At 45.8% G+C, this 26,440-nt stretch overlaps 1 protein-coding gene across 1 annotated transcript in view; it reads right to left on the bottom strand.

Annotated features, from left to right (window-relative positions):
* Positions 1–26,440, bottom strand: part of LOC8027157 (ribonuclease H2 subunit A) — a 34,222-nt gene that overhangs the window by 6,927 nt on the left and 855 nt on the right. Inside the window, exons 4-7 of the mRNA XM_029989511.4 lie at positions 26,254–26,341; positions 16,139–16,276; positions 9,664–9,751; positions 3,738–3,861 (exon numbers count right to left, since the gene is read on the bottom strand). Coding sequence (XP_029845371.3) covers positions 3,738–3,861; positions 9,664–9,751; positions 16,139–16,276; positions 26,254–26,341 — 438 coding nt within the window. The remainder of the gene's footprint in view (positions 1–3,737; positions 3,862–9,663; positions 9,752–16,138; positions 16,277–26,253; positions 26,342–26,440) is intronic.

A 26,440-nucleotide genomic window follows, 5' to 3' on the forward strand; every position in this document is an offset into this window, starting at 1 on the left:
ACTGCTTGTAGTCTAGCCTCTTCTGCTATTTTTATGACTTGTAGCACTTATGACACATGTGCCATGGCCCAGGGTAGCCTGGGAAGTTAGAACCCTACTCATCAACAAGTACCTGTGGATCTTCAGGGCCTCTGAAATGAAACGCTGCTCTCGGATACAAAAATCAGATGATCCAACATCGTCTACAGTCCTCACTGTTACTGCCCTCCAGAAAACAAGAGACAGATGCAATTAAATCACACGAGTAACATCATCTCCATAGCGGTCTCCAATGCCAGCAGGACGCCATGTTTGGGAGGTGCCACTGCGGTGCAAAGATTTATTTCTGAAAGCTCACCACCTTATAAGAAAGCATAAAACAGAACCGAAACCGTAAATGTAGTTCTTTGGTTATCCACAAGATGGTGCAACATGTTACGGTATGCCAAATATTAATTTTGGTGCTGTGCAGAAACTATCGACCACTTATGATTGATGGCGTACGAGTATGGAAAGGATTAAATAGTGACCAGGCAAACGTGACAGAACTGACGTAACCGGCCAGTGGCCGCCCTTCTCCCGCCAAGGGCTCGCTACACCTTATCAATTATTCTCTTTTTATGACAGGTCATTGCTGGCCTTTGTACACTCTGCACATCGATTTTCAGCAGGAAAAGAAGTGGAGAAGGCGAGAAAGTGGAAGACACCGGCAGAGGATGTCATACATCTTTCCAAACATGGCAGCCTTGCTGGGTGGTTGGAGTTGAGATATCTTCAATTAAATCGAGCTTATTCGTGAGATTAACAACTACATCTCAGCCCCAGGCTGTGCCGGGCTAGGGGAAAACATCCTGCGGGACCGGCCTACATGTTTACACCCAGCTCACTGCAGCTTCGGGCTGAGATGTAGTTTGCACGAGAGCCCTACTTGCTACTTTACACCAACGCATACTGCCGCATAAATATTTTCTTTGTCAGTCTACTCGCAGAAAGGCAACAATCACACTTCTATTTTGACTTGTTTACTAGACAGCTTTTTGTGCATCGAGTGATACAACAGGCCTCTCAAAGAGACTATGTGTGTCGAGCTGAATGACGGCTGTCGAGTGTAAAATTCGCCGCTCTTATATGCTCTACAAACATCTGGCCCACTGCTGTAAAAGGTGCCTACCCCTATCTTATATTATTAGGGGGCACAATTCCTTTGCATGGGCACCACATCTATTCAATGTTTCAGAACTGAAATTGTCCAAGATGACACTAAAAGGTACAGTCGCCTGAAAAAGATTGCGGGCACGGAAGCACCAGCTGAAATGACTTACTGCGCCTTCTGACGGCGTGCCACCGCTTTCAAGGACCATATGTTGTGCATGCGCGTCCTTTCATGCTTTCAGTCATGCCTTTTTTACTCGCTTCCGTCCGACGTGCACGAGATAACTGGACCCGGTATAAGAGGCTTCTTTGCCAGCCATCATGCGACACGCCTGCCTCAGCCACCGTGATGGGTCACAAAGCTTGCATGCACCAAATGTTGTTTCGTGGCACCTTGCGCCGGTCCCTGTTACGTCGTGCACATTGGATGGAAGCAAGTAAGCAAGGCATGACTGCAAGCATGAAAGGAAGTGCATTCCCAGAACACGAGTCTTGAGAGTGGCTGCGCACCGTCAGAAAGTGCATAAAGTAATGTTGGCTGGTGTTCCCGTGTCCCGCAAACTTTTGCTGCCAACTGTACATTTGGTATACTAAATAGAATCTGTAACTTTGCTGCAGAGTACCTTTATAAAAAAAAAAAAAAGAAAATTCCTACGAAGTGAAAAGAAAAACTATATAAATTTTTAGACTGAGGAAGTTAGGCACCAATCTGACAAGTACTACGAGGGCTGTTCAATTAGTTTTGCCTCCTGAGCTGTCTCTTTTTTATACAGTGATGGAATTGAAAGATGCTACATTTAAATCGAAGTTTGGAATATCCTTTTTTCCAGGAGCAGATCAAAAACCAAATTGACATTTGTGTTTGTACAGCATAAAATCGGTCCGCCTTCGTGGTGCGCCGACACGGGTTTACACTGTAGATAAACAATTTAACCAGTGGAGTACCACTGCTAGCCCGGGATCTTTACCGTGAATCACGCTGGTACGCTGCTCATACAGATCAAAACAGGCAGGGCTTGAAACCATGGATCCCCTGGGTTCTGCAGCCTGAGCTTTTGCTCCACATTCTCTGAGCTGAGGTGCACTTGAACACTTGGCCACCGATGCCCCTAGATAAAGTTCCCACCAGTGGCGATGCACTTCCACCACTGGTGCACTAGTCTCTGCATGCCATTGTACAAGAATGAGGGTGGCTACTGATGACACCAACACCGTGCTGGAGGAGCTGCAGTTCCAAGACGTCTTGCCTTCCCCATCTTACAGCCAGAAACTCGTGCCATCAGAGTTCTGGCTGTTTCCCAAGATGAAGGAACATCTAAGACACGGGTGGCCAAAGTTCTGCTTACGTGCCGCATGCTGCTCTTTACTGGTCCAAATGCAGTTCGCAGCACCCTGGACAAAGTACTACCCCCTCCAGCTTGCATTATGGCAGCCTTATGCCGCCCTACCTACTGCTTTGAGGCACTCTTCTTAAAAATGAAGATGTTAAAATTAAAATAGCATGCGACCTGAGCTGCTCAGGACCGCAACAACATTATTCGAGCCAAACTTTAAGGCGCTTGTATCACAAATAAGGATGCATTATGAAAAAGACTTATGAGCGATTGGTTTATAAGAGGAATTATTTGTGTCCCCCAATGGAGAATAATGAAACTAAAAACTTCCATGCCCCTCATTTACTGCTTTTTTTGCTTAATGGTTCTTTTTCGTAGCTCTTTGCCTATGTTCGTCTGACCACCCCTGATCTAAATGGTACATGGTTTGCGTCCAAAGATGGCGGTCACCAATGCAGTGCACTGCTGGTCTCGTCAACAGCCGCCCTCATTCTACCACGACGGTATGCAGAGACTAGTGCACCGGTGGCAGAAGTGCGTCGCCACTGGTGGGGACTATATAAAAAAAGTGATGTGATCCTGGGAGAGAGGAGATTCCAAACTTTCACTTGAATGTAACATCTTTCAATTCTATCAGTGGATAAAAAGTTACAGCCCAGGAAGTCAAACCTATTGAACACCCCTCATACCATTGTCCACAATGTGAGATGCAATCGTCAAAGCAACGACCGGCAAGTATTGGCTGTGCCACCTGATTAGTGGGAAAGAGTACTTGTGGTGCTGGTGAAAACTGCTTTCACAAAGTGCAATCCACCTAAAATTTGAGCAAAGATGTTGATGCGCAAGGTGCAGGTTTTATCAGTTTATCTCTGCCGCTGTGACCAGCACACTGTGTGCTGAATGCATCTCATATCGCTGATAATCGTAGCATCAAAAATTTCTTCATAAATTTGGGCAGTACAGTCGACTCTCATTAATTCAAACTTGAGGGGGGCTGAAAATTTGTTTGAATAAAGCAAAGTTTGAATTATCAGGAGTTTCCTCTTATAAATACGCATAGGATGGGACCAGCATGTTACTTTGAATTATCCGCAATTTTGAATTAACAGATTTTGAAATAATGAGAGTCGACTGTAGTAATTGGGCCATTAGCAACCTCCTGACACATGGCAGAAAAGAGATGAGGCAGTGTTCGAAACCGTATCGTAAAGTTTGGCCAAGCACATATCATCTTAAGTAAAAAAGAGAGATCATGTCTTGTAGAAAACACACCATGAGACTGTAGCAGAATTATCCTCGAGTAGTTTTTCCGCTGTTGACCAGCTGAACCGAACCAAGCTTGGAAACCCAAACACGTTATCCACATGCGCCGAGAGAAACTTCTTTGTTGCAGGATCTGAAAGCAAAACGACACCCCAAAGCAGTAAAGACTCAGATGACGCATGATGTTCATGATTATACTTTACGGCACCCTAACTGTAGTCACTGACAGGACAAGACTGGCAAGGTTCTTTAACTGATTCTGTGACGAGTACTAGCTGCTGCCTTCGGTAACGTTTTGAACGTGCATGCACGCTCCACATTCAAAGTGACCTTGAAGGCAGAGAGCTCGCACTGCAAGCAGAGGAACTGAAAGACAGTCCTGCCATCCTAAAGTGGTCAAGTGGTAGCTGCTGGGAATACTCATACTGCTTGATTTCGTGCACCGAGGAGTTGCTCCGGATGAACGCTCCAATAAAGCATATAGTACACAGAAGTTGCAATTGATTGGATGATTTTGATAAGGTTTCTCCCCAGGGGCTCCGGAAGTCAATTCTGATCGGGTGGGCGGGGGTCAAGGCTCACATGCTTGCAGTGCAGATCCCCCCCCCCCCCCCCCCCTCCTCCTCCTCCAACTTTGAAGATCGTAAGCGCGGAAAAACCGAAATGGAGGAAGCGACCTTTGTTTAGCCGAAATCTTTTCTGAGTAACAAAAAGAGGTCTTCAAAATCTCTAGCACGCAAGAGCGTTTCTGTGGCCTCTTCTGTCACACCGAACAAAAGTACGAAAATGATTGACGGATGGCAAAAATGCTTTTCGCGTCTAGGCGTCGTGCAGAAACTTCAAGGGGCGCCTCCCATGCTAAGCCAGCTCTGAACCCTCTCCGGCCATTATGGGATCAGTGCGCTTAATTGGCACGGTATTGGCATGGCCGAGCTTGAAAGAGCCAATCTCAAGCAAAACTCGTCAAAGAGAGTGTGAAGTACCTCCAAGGACATATGCTCCGGACTGCTCTTCGTCGAAGCGCTCTGCCCGAGACCAATTTCCCACGGCAAGAAGTTTTACGTTTGGGGAGGCTTATCCAGAGCCGGAGGGAGGCTTCCTCCCTGCCATCCTTTCCGATGACAAGGAATGGTAGAAAGGTGCCTTTCCTAAGCTGTCCCCGTCCTGCTGCCAGTGATTAAGATGTGACCAATACGCGCGCCTCAAGGCTGGCTCAGAAGAAACGTTTACTCCAGCACTTAACAGGGGTATCAGCTTTACTACCAATTCTCGTCCCGACAAAACATCGCTGTCCTTTCTTGTTCCGCTTCAAGCTTGTAAGGTGCTTTAGAATGTTGCTCTGACTACATTAAGGGAGGGTTGTGGGTCAGCCTTCAGCGTCGGGGGGGTATGACCCCTACAAAAAAAACATGAGGGAGGCGGACGCCCCCCCTGCCCCCCCGGTTCCGGAGCCCCTGTTTCTCCCCAGAGATAGGGACACCAGACAACCACAAAGCCGAAAAGGGGGATCCCCTCCTGGCACTTTGCTCGACAGTGTGGCCGCCAATCGCGACGGCCGGTAGTGCTTTTTGTAGTGCATTTCTGGAGAAAGTGATGTCGCCCGTAAGGATCTGCACCCACATGTGGTGCTGCACGAGTCTGCCAAGTGCGACAACCTGGGGTACAGTGCTTTTGCACAATCTGCCGACCAACCGCGGCAAAATATATGGAGGTGAGCGCAGGCACGTAACCAGGATTTTGTTTCGGGGGGGGGGGGGGGGGGGGGGGGGGGGGTTGCCGATGGCAAAATGCTGTATGAAGGGAGGGGGGAGAGGAGGTCCTAGCAAAATGGAAGATTTTGAGGGGGGCCCGGGCCTCATGGCCCTCCTCCTCCCCCCCCCCCCCCGCCTGGCTACGTGCCTGGGTGGGCGGGAAACCCTAGGTATGCGTAGACATCCAGACTGTTGGGTGGCAAAACCACTGATGTGCACCGTGAGGGGAACCCTGGTTTGTATTTAATATATTTAACGACACAAGTTCCTCAACAAATGTCAAGTATAATACTCCACTTGTGTCCTATTATTAAGGCAACATGTTGCTCATAGCCATCTTTACATTAGGAGCATGCAACACCTAAAGGGGGCACACCGCTGCACCTTGGCAGCTGGTTGGCAGCACCACCAACGACAGCGTCTGTGTTATATCGCAGAGTGAAGCGCTGTCTGCTTCGGCCTCTCCTAATGTGCCCGCAGCGTCTTGGCCGCATCTGCATCTTCCTGTGGCCGTGTTTCTAGATCTCACTTCGGAGTAAAGGTTTTGCACCTTGACATTCGGAAACCTACCCATGTCCAGCATTGCTCAGTATGCGTTCTCAAGTAATTCAACCCGCAGGAGTTGTTCAGAGCTTGGGCTCAATTGCCTCCGCTGCAGCTGTAAGCGGCAAGGATGTCGATGCACCAATATGTTTTATACTTATCTGCACTGGAATATGCCTCTACGAAGTGCTAGTGTGTTCAACGATCCTTAAATCATTATGGGACGACATTCACCAGTGCCAATAATTAATAAAATCTAGATGAGAAGTACTTTTCTCTCCTCTCGTTATCAGATTGCTCTTCATTCGCCAGCAGGTCAAGTAGACATACTGGGATTGAGATGATTGTGCCCATTTTTACCAGCATGTAAAGGGGATCTGTGTTCTCAATTTCCAGGTCTTGAGTAAAAAAAATTAGTGCCACTTGTGGCTCCGAACGTTCTGTATAGCGCTGTGCTCAGGTAAGCTAGCATTGGTAAGAAACCAAGGTTGGCTGCTACACACAATGTCAAAGCGAAATGCTTCTGCTAGGAGGCTAGGAGTTTAACCCTGGTGCCAATGTTTTGTCGCATGCTTCCAATCAAAATCAGACAATAGAAATCACAACGGTTGGACTTTGTAGAAACCAGAGGGCACCACTGCACCTGGGGGGCACAAGGCACGGTTTAAGAAAGGCTCTTCAGGTGGGGAGACACGGCTCTCTGCCGAGACCAGATAATGTCCCCACGCATACTAGGCTTCTTGGCTTCGCGTTTGGATGGTGCTACAAGCTTCGGGTCAGTTTTATAGGGCAGGCGGTTCGGGTACAGACTGGGCCGTCTGTCTCAGCTGCATGATCGGCACTCTCAGGTGCTTGCGTGAGTGAGGCTACCGTTCTAGGTAAGGCAAGCATTTTCTACATGGTGTCCCAAAAAGAACATTTACAAGGCTCCTTTCACCGCAAAAATAAACTATGCATCGCCGAACACTCATTCTCCACCCTAATGTAGCGCACAACGTCCAAACCAGATGCCAAAGTTTCAGCACTAACCGTTACTTAATCAAAAGTTACAAGTGATTTTCTGAAATTTTCCCCGACGGCCAACAGAGCTTTTGAATACATAAAGCTCTATGGCACCAGTTGCCGAAAACGTGAAAATGAGCCCCATTTTTTTATTGACAATTTCAGAAAATCACTTATAACTTTTGAATAAGATAAGTTAGTGCTGAAACTTTGCCATCTGGTTCGGATCTCTAGCGCTACCTTTTGGGCGGAAAATGAGCGTTCTGCAATGCATATTTAATTTTTGCAATTAAAAAAATCTTAAATTGTTTTTTGGGACACACTGTACTTTATTGTCTACTTGCTTCGGCCCAAGTCAGACTATGCCAGAGTGGTAAACCAGGACAACAAACAGATCCGTTTTTTGTTGGTCCACAAATAGCGGACCAACAAACAGCTTATATGCCGTTTTATTTTCTTTTGCAATGCTATTACTAGATTAGTGAGTGTCTGTAATATCTAGATGCTTTAGATGCTCCGCGCATTCATTTATAAAAAATAAATATCTTTCGTGATTTTCACTTGATTTTCAGTTGTTTTGAATTGCATATCATGTCAGACATTTTCGTGCAGTGCAAATCAGCTAATCAATTACTCTTTTTTGTTTATTTCTAAATTGCCTTCCCCACGCTTATTCCAAACTCCATTCTATATAGAGTAGGCATGGAGTCAGAAAGCTTGCACACGGAGGTTATTGAAATAAAGTTTGTTGAGAAAATCACTTGTCTGTCGTCAGCACATTTACCTTTACATTTAGAAGCCTGTAGAATGCTTCTTATAGTAGCTATACTTATTAAGAGAAGAAGACAGTTTTATGAAGGACGCATTGGAAAAATAATACAACACCCACAATCTTACTTCAAATAGTATCCAACTAGCTACCACGACCATCAAGTCATTGAACAATAAAAAATGTAGCTGACTGAAAGCACTACTTATCAAACATAGCAATATATCACAGTGTGCCAAGTCAGAGAATCAATGAATAATCTGGAGGATTGATAAAAAAGAATGCATTCCTCGCCTCCCTTGAAAAACTATATTGCCCATGCTTGGCAGTGCTCCACCGTGATTCAACTGCCATTAAACACTTTTCAATTGACGGCAAGTCTAACTGCCTTCTTGATCCACACTATGAGTTGCACAATCATTGTTTCAGAATGCCGAGCAATAGTACTGCATCCCCGAGTTTGCTGTAATACTTGCTTTTTAATATTACATCCTCTGTGTGCATGATGACTTTCGACGTCAGTGGCCGGTCCTTGCGAGGAATGGCTCGTGCCCATTGCGTCAGATGTTCAGGATCGGAAGGAACGCTGAACAAGGTTACTTTTCCTTTGCAGCTCCGGTAACCGGAATTACAATTCGGAGCAAAGCACTTGCGTCCCGTGCTCACCAATGTCGCACCATGCCGGTGTTCCAGGCTGTGATGCACAAAGATGTTAGCAGTCCAAGAAAAACGGCGAAACTAACGACAAGATGTTTGACACTGCATATAACGATGTTGAATTAGATAGCAGCGAGCAGGAATAGATTCGAGGATTTTACACCTTGGTATCCGCCCCCCTCAGCCTAGCGCAGCTAAAATGGTGGTCACCAGTGCCGTCAAAGAAAAGCCTAACTCAACTATCCTTGATCGAAGGAAAAAAAGAAAAAGATGTGTACACTGCTAAGTGAAGCCACGTACGCCTGCTCGTTAATTGGGACGTGTGTTGAAATCCTCTTGAAATGAGAGGTTGATTGGCGCTAGAAATTTCGTGACAAGGGCAGAGCCTGTCAACAAGGTGCTCCATGAAAGGCAAGGAAAGAAAAAAGCACGTTAGAGCAATCCATGCTACGACCACCGTGAAATTTTTTCTTACTTAAGTGAAAAGTTGAGCATTCAAAATGCCTATGAAATAACAATGCTATCCTGAAAATTATAGTACGAGCCCCAAAGGCATGTCTGTTTGTGTTCCTTGAAGCATGCCTCAATTTTGGCAGTTTACTTTCATGCAGTGGATTTTCAGGCCTTTCAAGCTCTCTTATCTCCAATGGCGTTTAGAGAGTATAAGTGTGCACTCAACTGCAGGATCATTTCTCAGTGGCACTGCAACGGTGATCAAAAAGATATCAGTAAGGGCTCAACGCAGACGGTCGGGTGCACAGTTTGTCGGGTAAATCGGCCGGTCGCACAGAGTTACCGCTTGTAGCGCCCTGTAGGGGAAGGATTTACACAGGAGAAAGGGGATTACCCGGCTGTGCCCTACTACGAGGAGCTGGCCACAGTCTCCTCACCTAAAGAGCCGACCTTACACCATGGCACAAGGCCACCACCGCACCCAAGGAAAACTACAAAGTGCTGGGGCCCCGCCCACCTGGAGAGAGATGGGAAAACCTTCTTGGAGAAGGTACACGTCGCAGCAGTGTCGATTTGTTACATTCGTTCATATATTACAAATAAATGTAGTTTGTTGTATGAAAAATCCTGGCTCCGTGTTGTTCTTTTGGGTTGGGCACATAGCAAGACACCTTTCCCACAACTTTTGCTGTAAAGTAACCTGTTGGCTGTTCCTCTCGAGTAAAGTGGGAAGGAAAGTGTTTGACCTAGATCAACTCACCATTAGGATATCCCGAGCCATATTCCTCTGGATTTAAGCTTAGGCCTTCCGGAAATCTCCATGTTTGGATGGCACGATCTCGAGCAACCTGGGAAAGAACATCGCCATTGAAAATACCGTGTCAAACGACACTCGCAAGGCATAGCCAGCTTCAAGTTCTAGGTAAAGCTTAATTCCTTTCAATCTGCAAACGATCAAACAGGGTATCACCACATCAAAACAAAAATGTAAAGGAAAGGAGAGTGAAACAGTTTAACTGAAGTTTGTTTCACAAGTTTTATACTGTAAGGCAGTGGTCTCAAACTCATTTGAGCAGGGACGGCGCCAAAGGGAGGCGAGGGGTGGCGGATGCCTCCCCTAAAATTTGTCCTGCCACCCCAAAAATATGCCAGCCTTTACACCCCCCCCCCCCCCCTTCACCCTAATTTTCCGGCGCAGGCCCGCATGCGCTACATTGCTCATCATTTTCCTAATTTCCTCGTCCCATGGAAAAGGCATTGGCTTGAAGGATAGCCAGCCTAAAAAGGTCTCATGGACGTGTTCAACTTTTTCGTGCCGTCCGCTTTATTTTCTTTACGTACCACATGAAGAACGATGCATGAATATCGGTATGGCTTGCCGAAGCCAAGGAGCGTCGTCTACCACTCAATTCCTCTGTCGCCAACCGTAAAAGACTTCCTGAAAGTAGCTTCACCCAAGTGGTTACTCGGAGAGACTTGGAATCCCATCTGCTCTGCGCCGTCGCTTCGTACCTGCCAGACAAAGGAACTCAAGGGCACTGTTCATGTTCTGACCGAGGAAATCTCACAAGGTCCTGAGACGCTCAGGCCGACTGGCGAGTTCCCAATGGGCGGCTTTGATGTGTCTAGGTCATCCTGCTTATTTCAAGTCTCTATGGGGTCCTTGAAGCAACTTTGGTGACGGCAACTGTGTGTGCTCGGGAAAGAGTATAGGTCGGAGCCTGGCGGTTCGAGAACTGCCATGCTCCCATCATTCGTGACCCTGGGGCACGGAGTCCCTTCGAGAGACTGTCCCAGGAGGTTGAAGGAAAGCTGAAAGTGTTTGTGTATTTGGGGGGGGGGGGGGGTAAAAAAGTGGAAGTGCTGTATTTTGACAAAGGGCTATCGAAACTGGAAGAAAGCTCTTCAAAAGGAAGGCGGACTACGACGCCACTCCAACAGTGCGGCACGCAAGATGTCCCAAACATCATCGGCTTCCTTCAAGCAGATGAAGAAAAGTGGCGCGGCTAAATCAGTCGCCGTGTTCCTCTACTGCCAGGCGTATTCAGCAAAGAAGGGAGAATTGTCACTACATCTACATGATCGCTGACGTGCTCCGGTTTTTCGCGGTGCAGGGGACTGCCTAAAGAGCGGATGATGAGTCACGACAAGCGTGAGCGTGCTTATTTAGTATTGCGGAATGTAAACATGCCTGAATATTTTGTACGTGAAATGCTACATTAACCAGAGTTGTAGATAGGTTGTAAAATAATAAAATAAACTGAGCTGATTTCTATTAAAAATTCCCGATGCGCCAAGTCATCGTCCCTGAATATTTGTTCTTTTAGTGGGATCGAAAGCCCATGCCTCCCCAAAAGTGCCGTGCGCCTCCCCACTGCCCCCTCACTATGAAAAGCCTGGCGCCGTCCCTGCATTTGAGTGTAGGGGCCAGATAGCCCACACCGGAAAGAGGAGGGGGGGAGGTCGAAAGATTTTAAAGAAAAGAGACGTTGTGCTCTATGCTTTAGTAAACTCAGTTTTGCCAGTGACAACTTTAGGTTTGATTTGTTTATATGACTACTCTGGGCTGCTGGCGTTTTTATAAGAATAGGAGAGCAAGTACACTATCGTTCCCATTGCTCGATTCACTCAGGAATTAACCAAGCTCAACATGTATGTATAAAACAATCAATCAATTTGACAGTTCTTGCTTTCCTGACAATTTTTAATACACTCTGAACAAATGCTTGTTTTTAATGGTGATATATTTTGAAAGCGAGAATCTTGAGCTCGTAGCTTTACCTTTGGCAGTTGCTCCTGCCAATCGAGAGTTTGCGCAGCTGAGATGCATCTTTCAACGAATAGCTCGCACTTGCAGCCTAGTAGTGGAATTGTTGTACATTACAAAAAGCTGAGAAGCAAAAATTAAAGTGAAACAAAGGGCAGATTCACAGATAAGTACCGTATTTGCACGAATATAACGCGACCACGAATATAACGCGAGGGCAAATTTTGATGCCATCAAAAAGAAAAAAAAAATATTATTACTATTATAACGCGAGCCGAGGCCGCGTCAATTTCTCGCACTCGGGGCCATAGCAGATGTGAAAAGTCAATGGAAATAGAAGAAATATCAGTTTATGTTTTGACTGCGCTCATCCTCGCTGCTCAGGTCCTTCCGTTTACAATCCACTTGGCGACTACGCAATAAGCAGCAGCACGGCACCTGCTTGTCTGGTAGTTCCTTTTTCTTTTGTGCGAGCTTCTTTGAGCTCCTCGGCAGCCCACAATCCAAACAAGGCACGAAGCAGAAGCACCATCACACAAACACCAGATCACACTGGAGCAGAAACTAAACAATGCGCAGGCAGAAAAAAAAGACTGCTGAATCCGATACACGATCACACTTCTTGTTCTGGTTCCTCTCCATAAACAAATGCCTCGTGTTGCACGATTGCGTAAACGCGGTTGGTGGTCTTGGCCAGTCTTAGCTTGGCTTGTGTTCACTTGACTTGGTCCGGCTTGACTTGGCTCGAATTGGCCAGTGCCCGCATTCCCACATAGCGCGCGCGCGCGCCGAGTTTCTGCGGCGTGCGCGCGTTGTACAAACGCAAAAGCGATAAAAAAAAAAAATTTTTTTTTATGTTTTCTATTTGCCCTTTTACGTGGCCCAATAGCTAATAAATTCCCTTCCACACCCCCACTTCTTTTCCCGCCGGATATTTTGCATTGAACCGGAGGGATGGCTTTCTCCAGACTCGCGTGCCTCGCGGCTGAACTCGATTCCGAATATAACGCGAGGTGCGTTTTGGAGCACGTAATTTCGAAAAAAAACTCGCGTTATATTCGTGCAAATACGGTAAAAACTATGTGAGTACTGTCGAGACTGGTTATAATAAAGTCAACGAGAATCGGAAATCGCTTCGCTATATTTACTTCTTCGTTATATATGAACTCATACAAATAACATGAAAAACAAAAAAGATAACATGGGCTGTCACGGGCACATGTTTATCGAGAAAAGGAAATGAAAGGGAGGAGAGCGCCGAAGGAGCGAGAGAGAAAGAAGGGAGCAGAGAAGAGACGACCGCCATTTTTTCGCAACATTGTCGGAGACTGGTCGGAGAAGAGCACTGCTGAGGCTACGCGTCGTCTGCTACGGGCCGACTTCTTTTTCGCCTGAATAAAAGTTTGTGGGCATACGCCGAAAAATCTTCATTTATTAGCTTTTTAACCCACCGAGGAATAACAGTATGTCATTTTCTTGCCAGAGCCAGCGATATAAAAGGAAATAATCGAGATTTAGAAGCCGGTCCCACGCATTACGCCAGGAGAATGAATGAAAATGGCGGCCCTCCCCACTCAGCTGGGAGCAGCCGGGAGTTCACGCGCATGCGCTCATGCCTCTCGCTCTGCACCGCGTGCCGATTGGCTCACTCGGGAGGAGACCGTTACGGCGGCGAGATCATAGACTGACCAAACTCTCCCCATATACGGCTCTGCCCTGCACGCATCCTTTGCTAAATCGGAGTTGCTTCTCGCCAACTGCGAGAAACTCTGATTGAAAAAAAGATTCTGCAACGTACGGACCGGGTCAACATTTACGACGGCCCCGCGGAGGACGCCCGGCGGTGGACGGCATTCTTTCATTTATGCGCACTCCACCGAGGATGGCACGCTTTTGGTTCAAGGGGATTGCCTTCGTCTTTCCCGTCGAGGTGCCGGCGGTGCCGGGACTTTCCATTGTTGAGTAGCGATGATTCGCCGAATCGGTGCTTGAGTGAAGCAGACTTTTGCACAAGAGCGACCTCACTGACCAGATGCCGACACTGATCACGAAGCAAACAAAGAAGCGCGCACGGCACCGAGTTTGCGCTCAAGCTTGTCTGTCATCGGTATAGAGAGCCTAGATTTAAGAAATAGGGCAACTGCTCGATCGGTGTCACATGGTTTGTGGACCGCGTTTGCCAAACGAGCTGCAGCATGCAAGCAGTCAAAACTCAAAAGCGTTCACCTTCTGCAAATGTGTCTGCCTCTACGCCCAGTTTCTTCGCCACACTGGCCACGCGACAATCAAATGCAGGCATACTTACTGCCCCCTCTCTTAAATCTAGGCTCTCCATCACCTCCGCCGGCACGTTGTCGCTAGCCCTCCGAAAACCCCTATCGACATGCCACGACGGCTTCTCCGCGTGCGATGCGGTAAAGCTGCTTCTCAGATAAGGAGCGGGGAACAGACGACGTTGCAGACGCTGCCGCTGGCAGCCATTCCAGCATTTTCTGCAGCCTGTTCTGGGTGGCTTCTTGGCCGCGGCAGCAAAGTGCGGCAATTGAAGACTTAGTAAACTTTCTGAATTTTATTCTTTTTCTAAATTATCACAAAATTTATCTTCGCTATATCCGCAGGAGTTGCTCAATTTCCTTCGCTATAAGCAGACACAAATGCATTGAAAAAGTGCAAATGGGAATAGGAAATCGTGATTGCTTCACTGCAGCCACTATTTCGTTATAACTGGTCTCGACAGTACGTTAAAAGAGCAGAGCTACTTTTCGAGCGAAAATGAGTCGACGATATCAGATCGCTATGGCGCATGCCATTTCTAGCGCTCAATACATGGGAACTGGAATTCGTAGCCGGTTGCCTGCAAACCGCGGGCCGTGTGTTTGAGACTCCTGATATAAGGGGTCTTTAGTGACACCACCTTCAAGTGCCGATTTTTAAACCAGTCGCTCAATATTAATGAAATTTGGAGGACCTTTTCATCTCGTTGCCTAAATGCACTCTATGAAATTTCATCTCTGTAGGACTATTTTTCGATAAGCTACAGGGGGAGGTACACAGCTATTGATGTAAGTTGCCTCACTTGGAGAGGAAATCTATCATATAATATTGCTGGAGAATATTGAGCATTTCTAAGCTTCAGCCTTAACGAGAACATATGGTGGGGGGAGGGGGGGGGGGGGGGGCTATCTATTTTTTACTTTAAAATCCATGTCTTTTCTATACAAAATGTCAATTTAAAAAGCATTCCACATAATGGGGCATTTTCTCCTCATCAAAACTCTACTTTTTGGCAATCAGAACTTTCTTTAAATAGAAAAATATATATCTAGCCCCCTTCCTCATTAAATTTCAGTTCAGAAACATCCACAGCAAAGAATACATTCAGGGATTCACTGAAATGATAGATTTCCTAAAACGAAAGTTGCTGCAAAAAAGTTAAACTGAGAAAAATTGATTAAAGTTTCCACACCGCTACATTTGCTTTTACTGGTGGTGGTGGCAACTGAACGGCTCCAAGAGCGTAGATGGTGCCTTCTGCTTGCACCCAATCTCCAGCATGGCTTTGCTGAGCGAGTCCGAGCTTAAGACGCTTTCTTTGAGTGTAATTTTGTTGTCGGCATGTGGACATTGATTGTGAAATGAGTGAGGAATTGGGTATGCTTGCAATACACGAACCAACATCAAGTATGGACGGGGCAAGCATCATAGAAATACAAAGCAGACAAACCCACGTGATTTTCTATAAATGAATGCTGGTTTTAGTCAGTTTTGTGTTCAATCAGAGTGGGCTTTTCGATTCTTGGCCATATGCATAGCCTCTTCTACATGAAAGCTGGACTTCTATGGTGTTCTTACCCAAATAGAGTTTACTCTCAAGCAAAGATAGTTAATGTACTGAAACTGTGAAGAAATGCACTTTCCAACAAGAGTATGATCATCGTTTTAGGGCATACCGGTGCAAGGTTACAGCAGTTTGAAAATAGGAAACCGAAGTTTTACATTTAAAAAAACATGTGATTTTGCATCGTTGGCTGACCAAAAATGTTTTATTTCTCCATAAATACGTCAGATATTGGAATAAAAAATTTCAGGAGTATACACTATTATACCTGTTTTCACCTCAAGAAAAAAGTATGTTTTGCGCATTGTTCCTACGCAACGCGAAATAGTTCTTACGAGATTCGGTTGTCGGAGGAAAAAACGATGCTTTTGGTGTTTGGAACCTGTACGTCTTGATAACATACATTTAATCCAATAATCACCTGCATGTCTTCATTATCCACATAAAGGGGGAAATTAGTAATGTTCCGCGACGAGCCGGACTTGTTTTACTTCGGTTCTTGAGGTGCAAACAGGTATAGTTGTGGAACCACAACACACAAAAATAGGAAAATTTGTTTTTTTCTCAAAAATTTCAATTTTAAGGTGGTGTCCCCCCTTAAGGGGTTGTACCTGTGCCATGAACTCTCACCTTGGCACAGATGCTGGCTGCACTGACAATGGGAAAGGTGGAGTCTGCCTTCTTGGCCACTGTGATTTTGATGTCGGGAAATATGTCCTGCAACTTTGCCTGGTACTTCTCAGGTGGCCCCACAGTGTCCACATATACCTGCAGTTCCAACCAGGCAGGGTGGGCATCAGGCAAAGCACGATTTGGACGATTCACCAGTTGCAGCTAAAGGCTGCCAAATAAAACTATCTTGACAGCCGGTTCATTCATTTCACTTGTTTAGTTTATCAGTCTCTTAAAGGGATGCTGAACCGAAATCTGGATTCCCCAAAACACGCGGCAAAAGCTTGCAACGGGATGCTACAAACACCAAAACATCACTCATACAGTGATATCTCGAACAGATGACCGTTTTTTCCAAAAAAGGAGGCGCATTTGGCAGAAATGTTGACGTCATGTTTCTCAGAGAAGGAGAGGGAACGGCCTCGCGTCTTCTCCACCTCGCCACCCTGAGGGAGCGAAGCGAAGAGAGGAGGAAACAAGGTATCTTGACGTCACGCACCTCGTCGGCCTGGTTCAATCTCAACCTCTTTTTCCAAAAATACGGCCGTCCATTTGAGATATCGCCTTACAAGTAGTTTTGTAGGGATTGTAGCGTCGCGCCTACACCTCCTGCATTGTTTTTTTGAAATCCAAATTTCGGCTCACCATCCCTTTAACCCGCTCACTAGGGAGTGCGTGTATAGAAAGGCCAGAAGCTGACTTTGACCAAATGAAGTAGAAACTGCCTCTAAATAATCAGACAATCAAGTGCAAAAACAGTGCATATTCTCCCCTTCACAAAGGAGTGGGGATGGAGCAAGGCAGAGATACACCAAAAAGTATTTGGGAACATAAATACTGAGATACACATATTTTAAGGCCAAAATACAAAGGTCTTTTATGTAATGGGATATTCCTAAAAAACTTCTGCAAAAACAATAAAAAAGAGTATCTCAGAATACAGAGATAGATACAAACAGAGATAAACTTTTTCCCCAAAAGGTAGTAAGAGAGGAAAGTGCAGTTTGTCATGAATGCAAATTGTAGCAGCAACATTCCTCTCTTTGTGTCAGTTTATGAACCTCTCCTTAAAAGGGCAGTGCAACGATTTTCAGACTTTGGCCAATTAACAGCGGAAATTAATCTGCATCACCTATGGAACTAAAAACAGAAAACCACATTTTCTTGCGAGCTCTAGTTCTTATTTAAAAAAAATGAAACAAATCGAAGGTCGAAGTGCCTCTCCACTCTCCACGCCGACTTTCGAGTGACGTACTCTGGGGGTTCCCGTAGTTTACCGTTTGGTTCTCCCCTCAGAGACCCCGGCCGCTTCCTTCGCAGTTGCCGGCTTTTAAAGGATTAACCTCGTCGAAGGTTGCGGCGAGCGATGGACACAAAGGACGGTTCGCCACAGTGCTGACGGCGAATGTAGCAGTGGAGGGGGACAGGTTTTGTTGACTTCCGCGCACCCCTAGAGATGCCGTCATTTTAGTTCCCGTAGCCGCCACAGGCAGCTGCAGATCAGCAAATAATTTGTTCTTTGCCTTGCGATTACACAGCAGAATAGCAGTTTTTCGGGGAAAGGTGACACATTTTTCGTCACTTGGGCTCGTATAAACATAAAAAATACAAACTGGCAATTCTTTCAACATTAAAACCGTTGCACTGCCCCTTTAACTCAAATTCAGGGGTGGAATGGCTGCTCCATTTGCGCCATTTTGCGCCAGACGCATTTGTCTGCGCCATCCTGCACCATGTTGCGGAAGCTGCGCCACAGCCAATACCTCGCGCCATTATGCATTAAATCGCAAAACGTGCGCCAAAGAATTGTGTTTTGTCATGGTTTCGGTTTCTATTGACTCGATTGGCAACAATGAGTGCGTTTAGCTTGGTCGACCTTGCAATCCTTTGTTCTGTTTATTTTCCCTGTGTATCCCGAGTTGGAAGCACGCAAAAAAACTTGGGGGTCGGATTCCAAGCGCTACACCACCTGCGACTGGATTGTTATTCTTCAACCATAAGCGGTTAAGCAAGTCCGTTGAGGTGAGGTCGAGTCGTTAAGCGTTAGATTGCTTGAGGCTCTGCGGCCCGGGATCTGGACGTCAGCTAGTTAAAAAAAAAATGAGCAAAAGATTCCTTTTAGTACTTCATCGTTAGAAGTTGGAACCGCATTCCCGCAAGATAAATCGTGATTTGATAGAACTGAAACGCGGTCCGATTTGAAACCTTGCCGGCCAGCAGCTCTCACGCGAGCGGTAAATCTGCTCGGCATACTTCAACCTTGCTCCTGCTTATCGCTTCGAATATGATAACGTCGTTAATCGTAGTCTGCTGCTCCGATATTGAGTTGCAGAATAGTATAAACTCAAAATTTGTTGCCTTGTTCCTCCGCACAACTGCACGTTCGTTGCTTAAAGGGATTGTCCGGTTAATTTTGTATTTGAGAAAACAATTGAATATCATTGTTATCGCCTCAAGACGTATCGTACGTGATATATCTGAATTTTATATGCCCCTCTGCGTGAGTAATTGTATTTATACTGCTCCAATCGCATTCTAGCGTAAACGCTGCTTTCGTTGACAACATTGAAGCTCTGACGTCACAAAACACAAAGCGGGCGTTTTTGTCTCGTCATTTGCCTGCGAGTGAACGCCTCAGCGTGCTTCGTTTTTATTGTTGTGCTCGACTTGTTTCGTGGTTGGGTGAGATTTTTGTTACGCGGTTGGGTGCCACAACCCCCGGGCAGCACATGCGAGCCCCCCAAGACATGACGTTCCACACTTTTCCGCGAGACGTGCAGTGACGAGCAAAGTGGATCGTCGTCGTGCGTAGGAACTGGGTTCCCGTCAAGACCGAGATCCCGCTTATGCAGCAGTCATCTCACAAAAGAGAGCTACGAGCTGACCTCTAAGCGGACAGAAGGCTTGTAAGCTGAGGTGTGATGCTGTGCCAACGATATTAAAATACGTCCACCCACTCCTCGCCCAAATCGGATCAGTCAATTTAGGTCTGTTCGATTCGCCTGAACTGGCTGAACTAGTTCGGCAGTGCAGGAACTGGTGCATTGGATTCAACCGGAAGTTGCACGACCGCTGCACTGGCGCGTTCGATTCCTCCCAGTTCTGAACGAGTTCAGACCGAGTTCCTCAAAATCTTGCACCGGCTCCGGACTCGGTTCAGCGTCCGTGCAGAAGCAGACGACAAGAGCAGACGTCGATAGCAGACGACACTCCTCGTCCGTCTCTGCTCGCGGTGCCATTTTTCGCAGCGGTTGCTCAAATGTCTGCGATGTTTAACAATCACGCCGATACGGAGGTTGCATTTCCTCTCATTTATGATAATAACGTACCCGCGGTGGACGCGAAATTGAGATCATAACCGAGGGTAGGAATTTGCTTGATTATAATATTCTAAAAGCGTTTTAGGCACCTGCTCGCGTAGGTTTGGCTCCCTGTGGTGAGTGTTAAAATAGTTTCTTTTTGATGCTATGTGGGGATCCACAGTGTTGATATTCTTACTTACAGACACGGGAAAGGTATTGCCCTCTTGATAGTCCCCGCCTTCAGTTGCTCTTGGATGCATATTGACGACTCCGATACGTTGCAGAGGTCTGGGATTTAGTGCGTTGGCACTCGCATGTACCCGTAGCTGAGCATAATAATGCATGCTTTGTCCGCTGGTATCTGTGGACGCCCACTAACGGGCCTGGGAAAAACGCTGAGAATCGGCATTTTTTGCCGATTCTCGCTTCAACTTGACGCCAAAGTTACGGTCGATAACTGTCTTGGCCAAGACGCTATCGTCAGGCCTTTGTCTTCGAGGTGACCGGTATACCGACCGACCGCTGCCGCCAGTGACTCCCGACGCAAAATCATCCTGATGCCGCGAGTCTATCGTCGAAATGCAAAGATTCCCTTTGAGGGGCATTTGCCGCTACCTTCTAGGCTTGTAACAGACTATAGTTCAGAACTTCCTGGCCGAATCGAACAGACCTTGATTATGCAGCGAAACCGAAACCAACAGCTTGGCCATCTCGAAATGATACCAGAAGTTGTATTTAGCACGCGTGCAGCCTGGTATCTGTTTGACCCGCGTGTGAAAATGGAGCGTAGCTACGATTCACCAAGCTCGTCCAAGTCAAGCGACGACATTCATTTGAACGATTCGCCGTTTGCCTTCGACCCGCGGACGTCGCCTCTGAAAGAATTACCCGCAGCCTCATCACCGATCCAGTGGATCCGCCGAAATGTGTACCCAGATGCCTCTTCGTGTACCTAAGTGCCGCTTCAGAGGCGAAATTTGCATCCTATAGCTTTGCAAGCGCCCCTAGTTCGATTGGCGTCCGTCACAGTTGTGTTTGTGCGAAACGGCATACGTTTGCTCGAAGCTTATGGCTGTCTGCGAGTAATATCCTGCTAAAAGGCGTGATTTTTTTTGCACGTGCTTAGGAACTGCGTTAAAAGAACCGTATTTCAGTAGGATACTGCCTAGGAGACTGTATAATTCTAAACAAAATGCATGACATCCATCGACCAACGCTTGTTATCCCGACCATCCGACAAACCTTTGCGTTTTGTGACGTCACGCAGCACCTACGGATGTCAGCCATTGACACTGGCGAAATTCGGGGTGCAGTTTCGTACATAGGCTCATGTAAGTTTTAATTAGTAACGGGAGATCATATATCAAAATAAAAATGACGTTTGTCTATATGAAGGCTCCCTCGACGTAACGAGCGCAAGAACTTAAGTACTTCCGGTTTCGACCGGACAATCCCTTTAAGCACGTCACATGGTTCGCACATGTAATTACTATGTCGAGAATGTGTGGCTTGTGCAATAAGCAGTGCTGGTTTGCGTTTTGAGCAGCTGAAAGCCACTCAGAAATTAACAAGGGCACTATCTTCAAAAACATAAGGTACTTGCTTTTTGATTCTCATTAAGGCTCACAAAGTTTCAAGTTTTCACATCTGTTACACTGTTATCCCGTCTACCTAGGTCCCTAACCACTCATGTTCATCTGTGCTGCTAAGCACAATTGAAAATGCTCCTGTGCTTGTCCAAGACACAAGCTGAAGTGCAATGAAAGCTGATCTGAGCTGCTCCTAGCCTGCTCCAGAATGTAGTTTTAGCTGCTCCCAACCTGCTCCAAAACAGCTGTTTCAGCTGCTCCCGTGGCTGCTCCCAAGTACAGTTTATGAGTTCCACCCCTGCAAATTCTTCATCTATTCACAACTGCTATCCTGAATGCTGCTATAAAACATTATCACCCTCTGTCCAGTACCATGCAGGTACTGGAGGCCAACGAATGTTTGCCATGCTTGTCAAAAGGTGTCTGCTTAAATGATCCCTCCTTTGCAGTGAGGGCAGATCTCAAACTGTCACTCTAAGTGCTCCCAAGCCTACAGGAAACGAGACGCAGCTAGTGCCAGATATCGCATATGGCCTTTCTTCGAACCACTTTTTACAGCAAAGCTGTTATGCGCTAGGATCTGGGAAACAAATGCGTCTGTAGATGTTGACATAAAACTCCCCATTGGTCGTGGCAAGTATGAATAAATAAAAATAAAGAGAGGGGGCAACCAGCGTGAGTCAGCCTTCCTTGGCAGTATTAGACAGTGAGATCCTGATCCCTTGTCATCATCTCTAGGCATCGTCCTCGAGGTCGTCCTAGAAGTCGTCCTTGAGGTCATCCGAGAAGTCGTCCTCGAGGCCATCCGAGAGGTGGTCCCAGGCGTCGTCCTTGAGGTCGTCCTAGAAGTCTTCCTTGAGGTTGTCCTAGAAGTCGCCCTCGAGGTCGTCCTAGAAGTCGCCCTCGAGGTCGTCCCAGAAGTCATCTTTGAGGTCGTCCTAGGCGTCGTCCTTGAGGTCGTCCTAGAAGTCGCCCTCGAGGTCGTCCTAGAAATCATCTTTGAGGTCGTCCTAAGCGTCATCCTTGAGGTAGTCCTAGACGTCGTCCTCTAAGCATCGTCCTAGACGTCGTAAAGGTAACAGCTTCGCTGGACCTCCCTATTCACAGGAAATAAAAGGGCTCTACAATTTTTTTTTTTTTTTTTCTCAGTTTGGTTGACTTTTCTGGGATATACCAGCAAACCAGGCCTCCCCCTGTAGAGGTGGTCAGGTTCATGTTCTAAATCCTGGGACCTCTCACACCAAAAAGATGATATTTTCAGTTCATTGTAAAAATGCGAAACTTAATTTTTGACAGCAAATGTAACAAGGTATTGAAGCCTGGAAGAGCGTTGCCATGGAATTGATATGTGGTAGATGTATTTCACTACAAAGATACAATACAGATACCATTTTCAAACGTATTACAGAATTACAGATACTCAAAAGTATCTCTAAGGTACTACTGTGACAGACTTGTACCACGATACCGCCCAGCCCCGAGATGAGCGAAGAAAGAAAGAGCAAGGATGTTTCCACGTCAGATCGTAAATGATGGCCTGGGTCATATTTTTTTATATTTATGTAAAATATATATGTGGAAGCTGTGTTCTTGGGAGGAGCATTCAGCTATAGACCTTTTACGCTTACTCTCTCCCCCGACTGCCAAGTAGGCACATCCGGTATGGGCGACGAAAAAATATTAAAACATTTCAACCTGGAAATAGTAAAAAAAATAGACGGTAGACAAAACGAGAATGGGTGACGGTTACGCTTATCTCCTATATGCATTCTATTGGCGTGGCAACGGCAAAACAATGTTTTCGCCCATACTGGAAGTGACAATGTTTCAAGATGGCGGTGCCCTTGTGAAAAAGGTCTATACACGAACACCATAGCTAATTTTTTCCGGAGATATAACATTTTGAACCTCGAGGCGTGGAGATTGCCAAGGTTTCACTACGGTACTTTGCACAGCCATCAATTTCACACTGAAGCATGCACATAGTAATATTTTTTTTCTATTTATTTTATGAAATGTTTACAACATGTATACAGAATGTTAAAAATTACAATAAAAGTTTTCTAAGCAAAAAACATTTACAAAGCATGTCAAATAAACATGTTTTAGAGACATTCACAAATTAGTTACCAACGAACTACATCATATCAAAACGACGCAAAATATAAAAAAAAATTATCATCTTTAAATGCATTTCACAAATATATAAAAATTTGCTTAGCCATTATTGTAGTTTTGTTAATAATGCTGAAACACGTTTTTTGGATTCTCTGAAACGACCATGCAACACCCCTCAACAGTATGAGAAACAAAAGGTTATGATAGCTATGATAGCTATGTAAAAAGATTGAACAGATATTAAACTTCATTTAATCTTCAAATAATAAATTGGGAGTGATAAAAACATTAAGTTGCCACTATATCATGCGACTGCGGTAGAGTTCCGGTTTCAAACACACCCGGGTCTACCATCATTTAGTAACCATTGTAATTATGCTGCTCGCCCCGCAATGGCTCGCATTCGTTGCAGAATGCGGTTGTGGAACCTGATTGTGGATGACAATTATAATAAAACATAAGGTTAAGCAATAAAAAAAGTTACAACCCCAAGTGGATTCGAACCCGGAACGTCTCAAAACCAGTAGGAAGGAGGGACACGCGCGTGTGACCTCTCTCCTATCAGCACGTCTGTTTTTGTTTTTGTGGGTTAGCCACAGGACGTAGCATTTCAATATTTCCCATGATCAGCGGTCGTGAGTTTTTACATCAATTTTCTTTTACCAGAATCTTCCTCAGCAGTACTTGAGGATCTGCAGTCATGCCAATCCTCAAGTGTGCAAAGGCGATTTGTTTCGCTTATATTTCCGGCCTTCTCAACCTTTTGTGGCAGCCTCTGGCCAGCCACATTCGAACTTGTAAAAACTCCCTGGAATGCGCCCAGCCCGCTTTTGACCAGTGGCCTCCTATACTTCCCAATGTATGGCCAAACTCTCTCAATATACGGCTCTGGTCCGGTCTAAGTCGCCATCTTGTGTGGAAAACAAAAATTCCTTTCGGTTACCCATCATGACGTGTTTGTAGAACTGAAAGGGAAGCTCCCTGGGAAACCAAAATAATCTTTTTTACGCTAGTAAATGAATCAGGATGATCAAAAGATTGAATGTGGTTTGTATAATAAAGGAATAGCTAGGGTTCCGCGTTTTCGGTTTTTAGTTTTTCAAAATTCAGCATACTTTTTTTCGTGTTCATCTTAAGATTCAATTTCCGGTTTCTTTCGGTGTATATTTATGCCCACAAAAGTTTACCGGTAGTTTTCGGTGAATATGAAAGAAACACCATCGGACACCGGATCAGATGATCCTTGATCTCAAAGAATAACGGCACAAATACATTGGAAAAAGAAAAAAAAAACAAAAACATTGGCACTTTATTTGGCAAATGTGTGTAACCGTAAAAAAGAAAAAAAAAAAAAAAAAAAGAAACACTGAAGTATTAACAAATCAGTACCCAAAAAACATGGAACTTCACCTTCTGTACATAAGGATTACGTGATCTTATTATAGTAATCACTTATGTACAGTCGGGGACAAAAGTCCCCAGGACGTGCGAGCTGCGACTTAAACGCATTGCTCTGCCATCTGCCGGCAGGTCGCCTGGTTTCGAGATCACGGAAAAGCGCATGCGCATCCTACTGTGCCTGCCAACATGTGCGCTTTCCCGCTCTTCTGTGGCGCGGCGCCTAACTCGGAATCGGGCGCGTGGTACCACCTCGGAGATAGCGCTTACTGACATGGCACCTATAAAACAAGAAGTCACGGCAGCTCAACTGAGCGATAAGCTAAACTGGTTATAAAGCAAGGTGCGCTGACACGGCGAAATGCGGCGCAACGCCGCAGGCAGTATCTCCAGTTTCGGAATGTGTAGCAGACGCTCATCAGCCGCCAACGCTATCTCCGAGGCGGTACCATGCGTCCGATTCCGAGTTAGGCGCTGTGCTGCAGATGAGCGGGAAAATACACATGTTTGCAAGCAGAGTAGGACGCGCATGCACTTTTGTGTGATCTCGAAACCAGGCGACCCGCCGGTAGATGGCAGAGCAATGCGTTTCAGCCACAGCTTGCACGTCCTGGGGACTTTTTGTCCCCGACTGTACTGCCAAGGTTCTCCTCATTGATCCACGCACATTCTTTCCTGTTAATGACCCTGGGCTTTGAGAATGCCCTCTCAACATTAACACTGGACACTGGCAGGCTGAGGAGATGAAGCTCTGCCCGATCCGAAATCGGCCAATCAACCAAATGTGACTGCCAAAAGAGACACGCGGCGCAACATTTTGAAGCACAACATATTTCGTGTACTCACTAAACTCTGGCTGCAGATCTTGCATGAAGCTAAAAACCATAAACTAACTCACACCCAAACTTTTTTTTTTTAGGACTAAGAATTTGACATACTAGACCCGATCACACAAAAGACACAGATGTCCCATGAAGGACAAGCCAAGACCTCTTTTGTAGCATGTTGAACCTTGGAAGAGGGCAATCACGAAGAGGTCACACAATGTCGAACCTTGCACCAACCCTCTCCCCGCCCATATCGACGCGGCCCTAAAAAGCTGACCATTTTCAGTTAAAACAGAATTTTAAAAAATGGAATCGGCTGACTTTTATCGGTTTGAACCGAAGACGCCGAACATAAAAACAAACCTTTTTCGGGTAAAACCAAATTTTTGAAAATGGATTTGTCATACTTTTATCAGTTTAAACCGAAAACTCCGAACCCTAAAATAGCATTGCAAAGAGACAGGTAGCTCAGAATTTCAGAAAAATTTTCACGACCCCCTTTTAATGCAGATGGCCGATTTTCTCCAATGCCTAATTGTGTCTTCCAAGAAAAATCCTAGTTTTCTGGCTATCCATCAGCTGTATTTTTTCCTGGAACATGAGGCTATAGTTTCAAACTGCCAAAATTTCTCACATGATGATACTACACTCTGCAGTATAAATACAACTTGTCAGTAGACGCAGAGGAAGGTGCAGTTTTCTCTCCAGATAACTTGTTTTACCCCACCTTTGTAAGCTTTATTTTTTTTAATTGTGAACCATACATTGCCCTACTCATCACACCTATAGATAACAAGGAATGCAGAACTATGGGCTTGTTATCAGATTTGGAAACTTACTTTTGTGACACAGACACCATCATCAAGGGCTTGCTTGATCAGGCCGATGGCTGAATCGTGGCTGATCGCATTCAGGCTGTACTTGCTCCTGAGGTTGCAGACATAGGCATGCTGTCAGTGTGAAGCTTTAGGCCAAGCTATAGGATGGCAATGCATGAAAGAAGGTTCTCAACTTGAAGCACACCAC

Source organism: Ixodes scapularis, unplaced genomic scaffold (assembly GCF_016920785.2).
Source record: "Ixodes scapularis isolate PalLabHiFi unplaced genomic scaffold, ASM1692078v2 PGA_scaffold9__187_contigs__length_104089568, whole genome shotgun sequence".
Lineage (NCBI taxonomy): Eukaryota > Metazoa > Arthropoda > Arachnida > Ixodida > Ixodidae > Ixodes > Ixodes scapularis.